Consider the following 13,843-nt stretch of genomic DNA (forward strand, 5'->3'; position numbering starts at 1 on the left):
TGGGGGTGGAGGTATCTCTGGTGGTGGTCCGGCTGGTGGTGGGGGAATGAACTCCAACTCCAAATCAGCGAGGCCGCCAACCTGTGGCTCCTCCTCAGCGGAACCATCCTCCTGCATCTCGCCCCACTCCAAAACTTCCTCGGGCTCCTCATCCGAGTCCTCTCCCTCGGAGTCCTCCTCACTGACCTCATCGTCGTCTACGCCCTCCTCCTCTGGGTTCTCGTCGTCATCCTCATCCGCCGTGCTGCTCCCCATAGACTCGGTCTCATCACTCGAGTCGGGCGTAACCTCTACGTACCCGCGCCAGTTTATAATTATTTGTGTTCAATATAGTAATGTGGAACTAGAGAAGTAACGTCCCCTCCTTTATTTTAAATAAATGGAACGCGAGCCTTTATTGAAGCTAATTCTTTCTTTTATCATTTTCGTTACAAGATGATAGAAATAAAAAAAAAATAAGGATGAGCGAGCAAATTAGAACAGACTAAAGATACACTTCGGACTAAAGAAGTTCGAATATCCTTCTACATACACAAACTATCAAACTAGCTTTCCAATGAGTTACATGAAGTAAAAGATCGGGATGTGAGCCTTCAAACAAGCCCTTCGGTTTTCTTCCTGTAGGCCCGAACCACGGCCCGTTCCCGAGAAGCCCGTCAGGCCGAGGATAGCGGGCTGGGCCGGGAGCAATACAGCAGCCAAGTCTTGCTCTACCCGAAAGGAAATTGAGACAATGACAAAAGTTAACAAAACCTCATATAACAAATGTGGAAATCTGCCAAGTAAGAGGAAATTCTAGGAGATGAGACAACAATACCTTGCAAAAGTGAACACAAGTTGTACTAAAAATAGCAAGCATACTCCTGCACCTCCCCACCTCAACCGAGAGCTGCAATGAGAAAACAAAGGTTCTTAAAACTAAGGAGTACAAGGCTGCAAAATCTGTGTACTAAACAATAAATTAAGGAGGGACAAACTGAGATAAAACAAGTAGAGTTTACCTCTCAATGCTGCCAAAAAAAAATTGGAGGCTTGCCTCATTTGGAGTGGCAACTTATCCTTGACCGACTCCTTGCCATTCAACTAACCCAAACCGTCGCCCTCCAGCTGCACCAATTCAGTCCAACCCGAGCAGCCACCTGCTCCCCTGCACATCAAACAAATAACCTAATGAAGGTAGTACTTAGGCTTCAAGAAAGAGACAAATGAAATGAATTAAAGGTGCCATCTGCAGCATGAGAACAAAGAGCTTTGACAGCCCATTTAATTTCCCCTAAGGTACACAAAATCAGCCTATAAAAAGCCCCTCCACCACACTTATGAACTCCCTTCCGCATACTTCAAACTTCCAGCAACATAACAAGATTGAGAGTAGGAGAGCTTGAGTTCTAAGAGCTGAAAATTCAAGCAGCTGGGGTTTCAAGAGGTAATACACCCCCATCCTTTTTCTTAATCAATCTTTCATGTCATCATGTAGAAACACTAGAACCAGAAGCAATAAGCTACTGCCTTTACATCAAAAATCAACAGCTTAAGTAGTTTTCACAGCATAGAAACTCACATGTTGTTGCAACTGCCTTCAAATGTTAAAAGCCCCACCACAGTGGCACTTTATAACCATTTCAAGATCAATACTTTAGCCTAAAGATCAAGCTCATTGCAGTGAGCTAAACATTAGCTCAAAACTCACAAACTCAAGTCACAATAATAAAAAAAAAGGCCACCAACATAACTACTGTCCAAATCTCAACAAAATACATAGAAGGGAGTATAAGAACGTAGCTTTAGGGCCGAAGGGATCCTCGGAGACCGCCGGCGACGGCGAGGCCATGAGGGCAGCCGCGGGGACTCCACGGCAAGCTCCAGCTTCCGAGGTGAAGACGGTATCGCGTACACCAAGCAACGGCAGGATGGCCATTTGCAGAGCCCGATCCCAGCGTCGAATCGCCGTGGCTGTGGCTGCCTCGGCGGCGCATCCAGACGATGATGGCTGCGATAGCGATGAGGGGAAACGCAGCTCGACGGAGGGCCGGCGGCGCTGGCGGAGCGGAGCTGTGGGTGCACAGAGAGAGAGAGAGAGGCGATGCTCCCTCTCCTTCTCCGACGGTGCGACACCAGCGACGAGCGGCAGCCGCAAGGTGGCGGCGGCGGGTGGCGGCGTTGACGACGAGATGGCGGCGACCGGGTGAGGCGGCGATACCACCGAGAGAGATGAGGGAGGTTGGATTAGGGCTAGTGTTGATTTGGGGAAGATGAGGGATGAGAGAGAGGCCGATGGATTGAAGGAAGGGAGAGTAGTATTTGGGCCTCTTTAATTCTAGCATTTGGGTTTTCTTTTTAGATGTTGGGCCTCCTAAATTTTATTTTGTGTTGGGCTGGTGATGAAGGTATTAATTTGGGTCACTAATTAAATTAAAGTAGGTGTGAGGAATCTAATTAAATCATGGGCCTTACTATATTATGGACTTAATAATTAATAGCCCGCAAATTAATTCCACGAAGATAAGTCTAATTTTTCCGGAAATTAGCAAGAGTGCTCAAATGATTAATTTTAAGAAATTACGATACGCTAACGATGAATAGACCTCGAGCCAAATTTTTAATACTTGAATAAATAGCATAGGAGGTAGCACCCTCTAGCTAAGCGAATAATTTTTCCCAATTTAATTAAATCAGATCTGCTGATTTAATTAATACTCAAGAATTTTAGAACTCTTCTAGAAAATTTAGAGAAGGAATAAAATGATCACGCACTGAGGATGCATTCATGTCTAAGCTTAATGGATATCTCAAAATCTAATTAAGTATCTTTTTTATTTCCTAAAGGGACGTCTTCGAACGTCATCTAAAACCAAGTTAAGGAAATTTCGGAAGGAGCTTCAGCTGTTAAGGTGGGCATTCTTTTAAAACGTGTTTTTAGTATGAAAATGTGATTCTTTGCTCAAGTATGTTGTCATGCCATGTTTTGTTTTATGATTACCTATCTGCTTGGCTATGCCAATTCAAGTTAAATCGAATTCGGGTCCCAGTAGGGCCGCAAACCCTACTCGGACTAGTGTACACATAAGGGGACCGTGAGCTAACAAAAGGGGTTGGCCGGTCCAGTGACCGTCGTGGAATGTGGCCACATTCCCGGTTCACATCAGTTTCAGATATGGTATATCTATGTTACGTGATTGCGCAATCAAATCTTTACTAAAGGAAAAGTATTTTAGTGACTCGGGTCTTTTAAGAAAAACCCCGTGATCACTCAACTGTGGCATTGACAATTAAATATAGAACTATTTTTGGCAATGTGCCCACTGAGTATACCAAATACTCAGCCCTGCATGTTATTTTCAAATGTGCAGGTTGAACGTGGACGAGCAGGCGAAGGTGTTGGGACAAACATTTTAAATAAGTAGTTAGGTAGCCCAAAGTAGCATGTCTTCATACGTGCTATTTTGTCTTGGACTCTTCCGCTGCAAACCTAGAATTATGTACTAGCAAGCTTGAACCTAGTCTTGTTACTCTGATCACGTTTCGACTATGTACCCATATGCCTTTGATACTTTTGGTTTGAGTGATTTCATCCTTTTTATGTTGTCCCTTGATGATTGAGAATTGTTTAGTCACGAAATAGCTACGCTCATTAGCACTAGGGAGTTGTGGTCGTGACAGAGTGGTATCAGAGCACCGTTCTTTCGCTCTGGACCCAAGAACCTTCTTTCAAGCCTTAGTCTAGAATGATAGCACTAGGCTAGAACATGACTTAAATGGAAAGTTAAAGGACCCAACACCTCGACTCGTCACGTTCAACCGCAGCAATGAGGTAAGAAAGAAGTTCTTACCAGAAAATTTTCAGTTATTTATGAAAGGACTTGATAAAAGGAAAAATGATTTCTTTTAAAGATATTTCAAAAATATTCAAGGATTTCAAGGAAAAGCATGTAAATTCCATTTTTCTACGAACCAGAGAATTTCAAGTTTAAAATGTTAAGCATAAGGATGTCTTACAAATGCTAAAGTATTATTAGTTATGCATGCCTGATTATGTGAAGTATGATGATAGATCGAGGAAGTTTTTAGAAAGTTACGAAATGACTAATGCATGCAAACCTAGAACGCCTAAGGAGGTACATTAGGCTAGAGTAGCTATGAACGAATAGTCGTGAATGACGACTCTTACACCGCTTCCAAGAGCGATGAAATCAACAGAAAGATGCAAGATAGGGCGAACCCCTAACTTGTCTTGAAAATAGAACTTTAAATGCGAACTACGGCGTACTGTGTTACGACCTTTACGTTTAAAAAGAGAAAGAACGTCCAAAATTATGAGGGCCCACGAGTCACTCAAAACGAATGCTAATACGATCTACCCTATCGGAGAAAAACCCTAATAGGTTATCGATGCGACGGCTAGTACTATATATTTCACTATACATATTACTTCTATACGTTATTTTCTCTTTTCGCGTTTTTGAGAGCCATTCTTTCGTACAGATGGCACGACAGCGCTACACCCATCGTAGGCCGCTCCGAGCTGGCGCGGATTCCGAGGCAGTGATTCGCTACTACCGGTCCTACCGCCGCTGCCATGGGGATACGCTGGCAGAGTTCGTAGCTCACTACGCAAAGTTATGGGAGGAGGCCAACTGTCACGGGGTGAAGCCCTACGAGGGTATCATGAGGCTCGTCGGTCTGTTTCCTGAGGAGTGGCAGAGTTGGATGACGGCCACTGCCGAGTTGTACACGTCGTCCCCGCCTCCCACATATGAGCCTATTGGGGATATGCCCGGTTTTCTTAGCGCAGTCTCCGCAGGGTGCTTCCACTTCGGTGATGGGCCCCCACCAGGGACGCAGGCGCCCGGAAGCGAGGGATTCCGCAGGTTGCCACCCTTGGCCCTCATGCGGGGTGCAGGCGGAGTATTCGAGGAGGGGCAGTCGTCTCGAGCTCCCGCCCACGAGAGGGGCCGAGTAGAGGTTACGCCCGACTCGAGTGATGAGACCGAGTCTATGGGGAGCAGCACGGCGGATGAGGATGACGACGAGAACCCAGAGGAGGAGGGCGTAGACGACGATGAGGTCAGTGAGGAGGACTCCGAGGGAGAGGACTCGGATGAGGAGCCCGAGGAAGTTTTGGAGTGGGGCGAGATGCAGGAGGATGGTTCCGCTGAGGAGGAGCCACAGGTTGGCGGCCTCGCTGATTTGGAGTTGGAGTTCATTCCCCCACCACCAGCCGGACCACCACCAGAGATACCTCCACCCCCAGTGGAGCCCCACCCGGAGACGTTACGGTTGTCCCAGCAACCGATAGATTTGACTTCTTTCAGCGAGCTGTATCATCGCATTTGGCGTATGCGCAGAGAGTTGGCCGCCGGGACCGATATTCCCTTTGCACCAGTGGCAGCCCCGGGGCCATCAGAGCCGGTGGCAGTGCCGGAGCACCCCGAGGAGCCGGTGCCTCCGATCGAGACGTCCCATCAGGGGACTAATCATGACGACCCGATGTGGATCAGCAGCGACTCTGAGCAGGACTGATTGGGCAGGCCTCAGGCGTGTTTATCGTAGTAGCTTAGCATCATGTTTTCTCTTTCCATGTATCGAACCTTTTAGGAGTTTCTTATTTTCCTGATTGCCCTCACATGTATCAGATTGTAAGTCCTCGCTAGAGGCAATTTTCTTCGATTATGACATGTGATGTTTCTTGGCTACGTTACTTGCCCTTGATATTATTGCTCCTTGTGTTCAAGAAAATGGTGCATTTAATGAACCTAATGCTTGCGATCATGACTTTCGACGAGTATAAATCCATGTTAACCTTGTTATCCTTAGAACAGAATGCCACCAAGGAGACGTGCCGGACGGCCAAGAAGGAATGGCGAGGTGCCACAAAATGTACCACGAGGAAATGGAGCGGGAAGAGGGATGACCCCACCACCTCCTCCGCCGCCTCCACCTCCACAGGAGCGGCGAGTAGAGGAACTTTTTCTGAGACAAAACCCTCCGGTTTTCAATGGTTTAGGGGACCCAGTTGTGGCTGAAAACTGGATACGCGCCATGGAACGTATCTTCAACTTCCTGCACTGCAACGATCAGGAACGCTTGACTTGTGTGACCTTCCAACTGACAGGATCAGCTGATTTCTGGTGGGAGGCACGAAAGAAAATTTTAACACCGGAACAACTGGCTCAAATGACTTGGGATGAGTTCAAAACTGGAATGTATGACAAGTACATCCCGAAGAGTTACCGTAAGGCTAAGGAAGTGGAATTCTATAATCTGAAACAAGGACGGATGTCCGTTACTGAGTATGATAGAATGTTCTGCGACATGTCTCGCTATGCGCCTGACCAAGTCGATACTGATGAGAAGATGGCTGAGAAGTTTTGTGCCGGTCTGAGGTACGAAATAAAGATGGCCCTGGCAAGCCTTGGAGGGTTGTCGTACCCTGAATCACTGAGTCGAGCCTTGGATATCGAGGCAGCTATGCCCAAAGAGAAGTCAACTGTACTTGTTACCGCAGCACCACCTCAACAACAGCAAAACTTCCGAGAGAAAAGGAGGTGGGATGGAGATCGTGCTCCAAATGAAATTAAGAGGCCACAACTTGCTCTGAAGCCACCGCAGAATGGTGGAAGGCAAACTGCTCCAAATCAGATGATGGAGTACAGACCTAGAGCCCCTCCCTGTGCTAAGTGCTCGAAGAATCATCATGGGGAGTGCAAGGCTGGGACTGATAGGTGCTTCTACTGTGGCAAGGGTGGACACTTCTCCAGAGAATGCCCGGATAGGAACGCTGGAGTCAGAGGGAGACAGAACTATCAAGGGCAGCGTCCACAACTGCGGGCACTTCAAGCTGAGCCGAAAGGAAAAGCGGCCCTACCCCAAGCTCCACAACACCAGCGGCAGTTACGGCAGAGGCTTCCCACTCAGGCCAGAGCTTTTGCACTGAGGCAGAGGCAGCCTAAGACGGAGCCAGGGAACCAAGAGCAGGGCAATCTGGCAGGTATGGGAACTCTCCTCAACATACCTATAGCCATTTTGTTTGATACTGGTGCATCACACTCGTTCATATCAGCACCTTGTGTGGATACTTTAGAACTACCTACTGATGCAATCGAACATAAGATGAGGGTGTCCTCACCCGTAGGAGGCCTTATAGACATCTTACGAACTTGCTCAAATGTAGAATTCACTATGGGAAACCTTAAGTTAGTGGCTCACAATTTGCATGTGATGTTGATGTGGAGCGTCGACATCATATTGGGAATGGATTGGTTAGCCGAAAACTACGCTACCATTCTTTGTAAGGAAAGGCAGATCTCGCTGCAATACCCAGGGAAGGAACCCACAATCTTCCACGGAATCTCCATGAGGCGACGAAAGTCCATAATTTCTGCACTACAAGCAACCACTATGATAAGGAAAGGATACCCGGCATACCTCGTTTACCTGAATGGAGAAGAGAAAGAGGACCGTAAGATTGAAGATGTAGCAGTGGTACGAGAATTCCCAGATGTCTTCCCAGACGCACTACCTGGATTGCCGCCAGACAGGCAATTAGAATTCACAATTGATCTCGAACCAGGATCGGCCCCAGTATCTAAGGCACCATACAGAATGGCGCCTAAGGAGTTAGAAGAACTCAAGATACAGTTACAGGAACTGCTAGACCTAGGCTTCATCCGACCCAGTGTGTCACCATGGGGCGCACCAGTGCTCTTCGTGAAGAAGAAGGACGGAACACTGAGAATGTGTATCGACTACCGAGAGTTGAACAAGCTGACGCTCAAGAACAAATACCCTCTACCGAGGATTGATGATCTGTTCGACCAACTTCGAGGGGCTGGTGTATTCTCGAAAATGGACTTGAGATCAGGCTATCACCAATTGAAAGTCCGACATGACGATGTGCCCAAAACAGCATTCCGCACCAGATACGGCCACTACGAATTCACTGTAATGCCTTTCGGGCTCACAAATGCCCCGGCAGTGTTCATGGACTTAATGAACCGCGTGTTTCACCCATACTTGGACAAGTTTGTCCTAGTCTTTATAGATGATGTACTCATCTACTCTAAGAACGAGAAGGAACACGAGGAACATCTGAGAACCACCTTAGAGACGTTGAGAGCCGAGAAACTCTATGCTAAGTTTAGCAAGTGTGAGTTCTGGCTCAACGAGGTGAATTTCCTCGGACACATAGTAACCGCAGATGGGATCCGAGTGGACCCTGCAAAGGTGGAGGCAGTACAACGTTGGCAGTCACCGACCACACCGAGTGAAATTCGAAGTTTCTTAGGTTTGGCTGGATATTATCGGAGGTTCATTGAAGGATTTTCTAAAATAGCCAGACCATTGACTCAGCAGCTCAAGAAAGGAGCTAAGGTCAATTGGACGCCGGAGTGCGAAGCAAGCTTCCAGTTGTTAAAAGAAAAGTTGACCACCGCACCAGTCCTAGCCGTGCCAGCGCCAGAAGCAGGCTATGTAGTGTACACCGATGCTTCAAAGGTCGGACTTGGATGCGTATTGATGCAGGATGGCAAGGTGATTGCTTATGCGTCACGCCAACTCAGGCCACACGAGTTAAACTACCCTACTCATGATTTGGAACTAGCGGCAGTAGTACATGCCCTGAAGATTTGGAGACATCACCTTTACGGGGTTCGATGTGAGATCTTCACGGACCACAAGAGCCTTAAGTACTTCTTCGAGCAGAAGGATTTAAATATGCGACAGCGTAGATGGCTCGAATTAGTCAAGGACTATGACTGTGGTATAAATTACCACCCAGGCAAGGCGAATGTGGTGGCAGATGCCTTGAGCAGGAAGACTACACCCCAAGTGGCTACTTTCCTCACTCAGAATGAGGAGCTTATACGGGAATTCGCTAAGATGCGATTGGAGGTAGTAAGAGCACCAGAGACGGTGGAGAGTAGAATCGCCACTTTAGTGATTGAGCCAGACTTAAGAGCCAGAATTGTTGAGGCTCAGAGGAGTGATGAAGCATTTGAGAAAATTCGACTTAAGGTGAGGACGGGAAAAGAGGTGAATTACCGCGAAGAAGCGGATAACGCCCTCACTTTTGAAGGGAGATTATGCGTGCCCAATGACGAGGCTCTCAGAAATGAGATCATGAGCGAAGCACATGAGACACCCTACACCGCCCACCCAGGAGGTACGAAAATGTATCAAGATATGAAGAAGCATTTTTGGTGGGATGGCATGAAGAGGAGCATAGCGTCGTTTGTAGAAAGGTGCCTAACATGTCAACAAGTGAAGGCTCTACATCAACGACCCTATGGGAAATTACAACCCCTAGAAATTCCCGAGTGGAAGTGGGAGCACGTTGCAATGGATTTCGTGACAGGATTGCCAAAGTCCCAACGAGGAAATACAGCTATTTGGGTGATTATAGATCGCCTCACCAAGAGCGCCCACTTTGTACCAGTTCGTATCACTTACGGATCGGACAAGTTAGCTCAGATCTATGTGCAAGAGATCATACGATTACATGGAATACCGGTGACGATCACATCAGACAGGGATCCAAAATTTACTTCTAGATTTTGGATAAGCCTGCAGCAAGAGCTGGGCACTAGATTGAATTTCAGTACTGCATTCCATCCACAGACAGATGGGCAGTCTGAAAGAACGATCCAGACCTTGGAGGATATGCTAAGAGCCGTAGTGCTCGACCGCGGAGGAAAATGGGAGCCAGTATTGCCACTTATAGAGTTTGCTTACAACAACAGTTACCAAGCAACTATAAACATGGCCCCATATGAAGCACTGTATGGGAGGAAATGTAGATCACCACTTTATTGGGATGAGGTCGGTGAGAGAAAGACGCTTGGACCGGATTCTGTAGAGGAAATGATAGAGATCGTCCGTCAGATCCGTGAGAGAATCAAGGAAGCTCAAGACAGGCAGAAGTCTTACGCGGATGCTCGCCGCACCGACCTGCAATTCGAGGCGGGAGACAAAGTTTTTCTAAAGGTATCTCCGTCTAAAGGGATTACGAGATTTGGCGTCAAGGGCAAGCTAAGACCACGTTTCATCGGACCCTACGAGATTCTAGAAGAAGTCGGTCCTGTGGCGTACAGATTGGCACTCCCACCGAGTTTCGGGAACGTGCACAATGTCTTTCACGTGTCACAATTGAGGAAATATGTGTTCGACCCAAAACACATAGTCCATCAAGAGGAAATGGTTTTGGAACCAGATTTAAGCTATGAAGAGAAACCAGAGGCAATCGTGGATAGGAAAGTCAAGGAGTTGAGGAATAAATCCATTGTAACAGTGAAAGTTCTATGGAAGCACCATGGTCACGAGGAAGCTACGTGGGAACTAGAAGACAAGATGAAGGAAAAGTACCCAGAGCTTTTTGAGTAACTTAAGCAAAAAAATTTCGGGACGAAATTTTCGTTAAGGAGGGTAGAATGTAATACCCGCGCCAGTTTATAATTATTTGTGTTCAATATAGTAATGTGGAACTAGAGAAGTAACGTCCCCTCCTTTATTTTAAATAAATGGAACGCGAGCCTTTATTGAAGCTAATTCTTTCTTTTATCATTTTCGTTACAAGATGATAGAAATAAAAAAAAAATAAGGATGAGCGAGCAAATTAGAACAGACTAAAGATACACTTCGGACTAAAGAAGTTCGAATATCCTTCTACATACACAAACTATCAAACTAGCTTTCCAATGAGTTACATGAAGTAAAAGATCGGGATGTGAGCCTTCAAACAAGCCCTTCGGTTTTCTTCCTGTAGGCCCGAACCACGGCCCGTTCCCGAGAAGCCCGTCAGGCCGAGGATAGCGGGCTGGGCCGGGAGCAATACAGCAGCCAAGTCTTGCTCTACCCGAAAGGAAATTGAGACAATGACAAAAGTTAACAAAACCTCATATAACAAATGTGGAAATCTGCCAAGTAAGAGGAAATTCTAGGAGATGAGACAACAATACCTTGCAAAAGTGAACACAAGTTGTACTAAAAATAGCAAGCATACTCCTGCACCTCCCCACCTCAACCGAGAGCTGCAATGAGAAAACAAAGGTTCTTAAAACTAAGGAGTACAAGGCTGCAAAATCTGTGTACTAAACAATAAATTAAGGAGGGACAAACTGAGATAAAACAAGTAGAGTTTACCTCTCAATGCTGCCAAAAAAAAATTGGAGGCTTGCCTCATTTGGAGTGGCAACTTATCCTTGACCGACTCCTTGCCATTCAACTAACCCAAACCGTCGCCCTCCAGCTGCACCAATTCAGTCCAACCCGAGCAGCCACCTGCTCCCCTGCACATCAAACAAATAACCTAATGAAGGTAGTACTTAGGCTTCAAGAAAGAGACAAATGAAATGAATTAAAGGTGCCATCTGCAGCATGAGAACAAAGAGCTTTGACAGCCCATTTAATTTCCCCTAAGGTACACAAAATCAGCCTATAAAAAGCCCCTCCACCACACTTATGAACTCCCTTCCGCATACTTCAAACTTCCAGCAACATAACAAGATTGAGAGTAGGAGAGCTTGAGTTCTAAGAGCTGAAAATTCAAGCAGCTGGGGTTTCAAGAGGTAATACACCCCCATCCTTTTTCTTAATCAATCTTTCATGTCATCATGTAGAAACACTAGAACCAGAAGCAATAAGCTACTGCCTTTACATCAAAAATCAACAGCTTAAGTAGTTTTCACAGCATAGAAACTCACATGTTGTTGCAACTGCCTTCAAATGTTAAAAGCCCCACCACAGTGGCACTTTATAACCATTTCAAGATCAATACTTTAGCCTAAAGATCAAGCTCATTGCAGTGAGCTAAACATTAGCTCAAAACTCACAAACTCAAGTCACAATAATAAAAAAAAAGGCCACCAACATAACTACTGTCCAAATCTCAACAAAATACATAGAAGGGAGTATAAGAACGTAGCTTTAGGGCCGAAGGGATCCTCGGAGACCGCCGGCGACGGCGAGGCCATGAGGGCAGCCGCGGGGACTCCACGGCAAGCTCCAGCTTCCGAGGTGAAGACGGTATCGCGTACACCAAGCAACGGCAGGATGGCCATTTGCAGAGCCCGATCCCAGCGTCGAATCGCCGTGGCTGTGGCTGCCTCGGCGGCGCATCCAGACGATGATGGCTGCGATAGCGATGAGGGGAAACGCAGCTCGACGGAGGGCCGGCGGCGCTGGCGGAGCGGAGCTGTGGGTGCACAGAGAGAGAGAGAGAGGCGATGCTCCCTCTCCTTCTCCGACGGTGCGACACCAGCGACGAGCGGCAGCCGCAAGGTGGCGGCGGCGGGTGGCGGCGTTGACGACGAGATGGCGGCGACCGGGTGAGGCGGCGATACCACCGAGAGAGATGAGGGAGGTTGGATTAGGGCTAGTGTTGATTTGGGGAAGATGAGGGATGAGAGAGAGGCCGATGGATTGAAGGAAGGGAGAGTAGTATTTGGGCCTCTTTAATTCTAGCATTTGGGTTTTCTTTTTAGATGTTGGGCCTCCTAAATTTTATTTTGTGTTGGGCTGGTGATGAAGGTATTAATTTGGGTCACTAATTAAATTAAAGTAGGTGTGAGGAATCTAATTAAATCATGGGCCTTACTATATTATGGACTTAATAATTAATAGCCCGCAAATTAATTCCACGAAGATAAGTCTAATTTTTCCGGAAATTAGCAAGAGTGCTCAAATGATTAATTTTAAGAAATTACGATACGCTAACGATGAATAGACCTCGAGCCAAATTTTTAATACTTGAATAAATAGCATAGGAGGTAGCACCCTCTAGCTAAGCGAATAATTTTTCCCAATTTAATTAAATCAGATCTGCTGATTTAATTAATACTCAAGAATTTTAGAACTCTTCTAGAAAATTTAGAGAAGGAATAAAATGATCACGCACTGAGGATGCATTCATGTCTAAGCTTAATGGATATCTCAAAATCTAATTAAGTATCTTTTTTATTTCCTAAAGGGACGTCTTCGAACGTCATCTAAAACCAAGTTAAGGAAATTTCGGAAGGAGCTTCAGCTGTTAAGGTGGGCATTCTTTTAAAACGTGTTTTTAGTATGAAAATGTGATTCTTTGCTCAAGTATGTTGTCATGCCATGTTTTGTTTTATGATTACCTATCTGCTTGGCTATGCCAATTCAAGTTAAATCGAATTCGGGTCCCAGTAGGGCCGCAAACCCTACTCGGACTAGTGTACACATAAGGGGACCGTGAGCTAACAAAAGGGGTTGGCCGGTCCAGTGACCGTCGTGGAATGTGGCCACATTCCCGGTTCACATCAGTTTCAGATATGGTATATCTATGTTACGTGATTGCGCAATCAAATCTTTACTAAAGGAAAAGTATTTTAGTGACTCGGGTCTTTTAAGAAAAACCCCGTGATCACTCAACTGTGGCATTGACAATTAAATATAGAACTATTTTTGGCAATGTGCCCACTGAGTATACCAAATACTCAGCCCTGCATGTTATTTTCAAATGTGCAGGTTGAACGTGGACGAGCAGGCGAAGGTGTTGGGACAAACATTTTAAATAAGTAGTTAGGTAGCCCAAAGTAGCATGTCTTCATACGTGCTATTTTGTCTTGGACTCTTCCGCTGCAAACCTAGAATTATGTACTAGCAAGCTTGAACCTAGTCTTGTTACTCTGATCACGTTTCGACTATGTACCCATATGCCTTTGATACTTTTGGTTTGAGTGATTTCATCCTTTTTATGTTGTCCCTTGATGATTGAGAATTGTTTAGTCACGAAATAGCTACGCTCATTAGCACTAGGGAGTTGTGGTCTCGTGGGCGGGAGCTCGAGACGACTGCCCCTCCTCGAATACTCCGCCTGCACCCC

The 13,843-nt window shown here is 46.2% G+C and overlaps 1 protein-coding gene and 2 long non-coding RNA genes across 5 annotated transcripts; 1 reads left to right on the plus strand and 2 right to left on the minus strand.

The window, feature by feature from the left end:
• Positions 1 to 448: 448 nt before the first annotated feature.
• Positions 449 to 2,250, minus strand: LOC148933742 (uncharacterized). 2 transcript variants are annotated; one of them, XR_016134407.1, is made up of 4 exons: positions 1,562 to 2,250; positions 1,002 to 1,147; positions 818 to 889; positions 449 to 710 (listed from the first exon to the last, which is right to left on the minus strand). It is a non-coding gene; the product is annotated as an uncharacterized LOC148933742 (long non-coding RNA). The 2 variants fall into 2 exon arrangements; XR_016134406.1 differs by having other exon boundaries at positions 1,002 to 1,763.
• Positions 2,251 to 5,907: 3,657 nt separating this feature from the next.
• LOC148933743 (uncharacterized) lies at positions 5,908 to 10,377 on the plus strand. The gene is made up of 2 exons (XM_089061268.1): positions 5,908 to 7,976; positions 10,215 to 10,377. Exons 1-2 carry the CDS (start codon positions 5,908 to 5,910, stop codon positions 10,375 to 10,377), a joined length of 2,232 nt encoding a protein of 743 aa, XP_088917394.1.
• Positions 10,378 to 10,583: 206 nt separating this feature from the next.
• LOC148933744 (uncharacterized) lies at positions 10,584 to 12,389 on the minus strand. 2 transcript variants are annotated; one of them, XR_016134403.1, is made up of 4 exons: positions 11,697 to 12,389; positions 11,137 to 11,282; positions 10,953 to 11,024; positions 10,584 to 10,845 (listed from the first exon to the last, which is right to left on the minus strand). It is a non-coding gene; the product is annotated as an uncharacterized LOC148933744 (long non-coding RNA). The 2 variants fall into 2 exon arrangements; XR_016134402.1 differs by having other exon boundaries at positions 11,137 to 11,898.
• Between the last annotated feature and the right edge of the window lie 1,454 nt (positions 12,390 to 13,843).

The sequence above is a fragment of the Salvia hispanica genome, chromosome 1 (assembly GCF_029641045.1).
Source record: "Salvia hispanica isolate PSC_SH4W2 chromosome 1, Shi_PSC_v1, whole genome shotgun sequence".
NCBI classification, from domain to species: Eukaryota; Viridiplantae; Streptophyta; class Magnoliopsida; order Lamiales; family Lamiaceae; genus Salvia; species Salvia hispanica.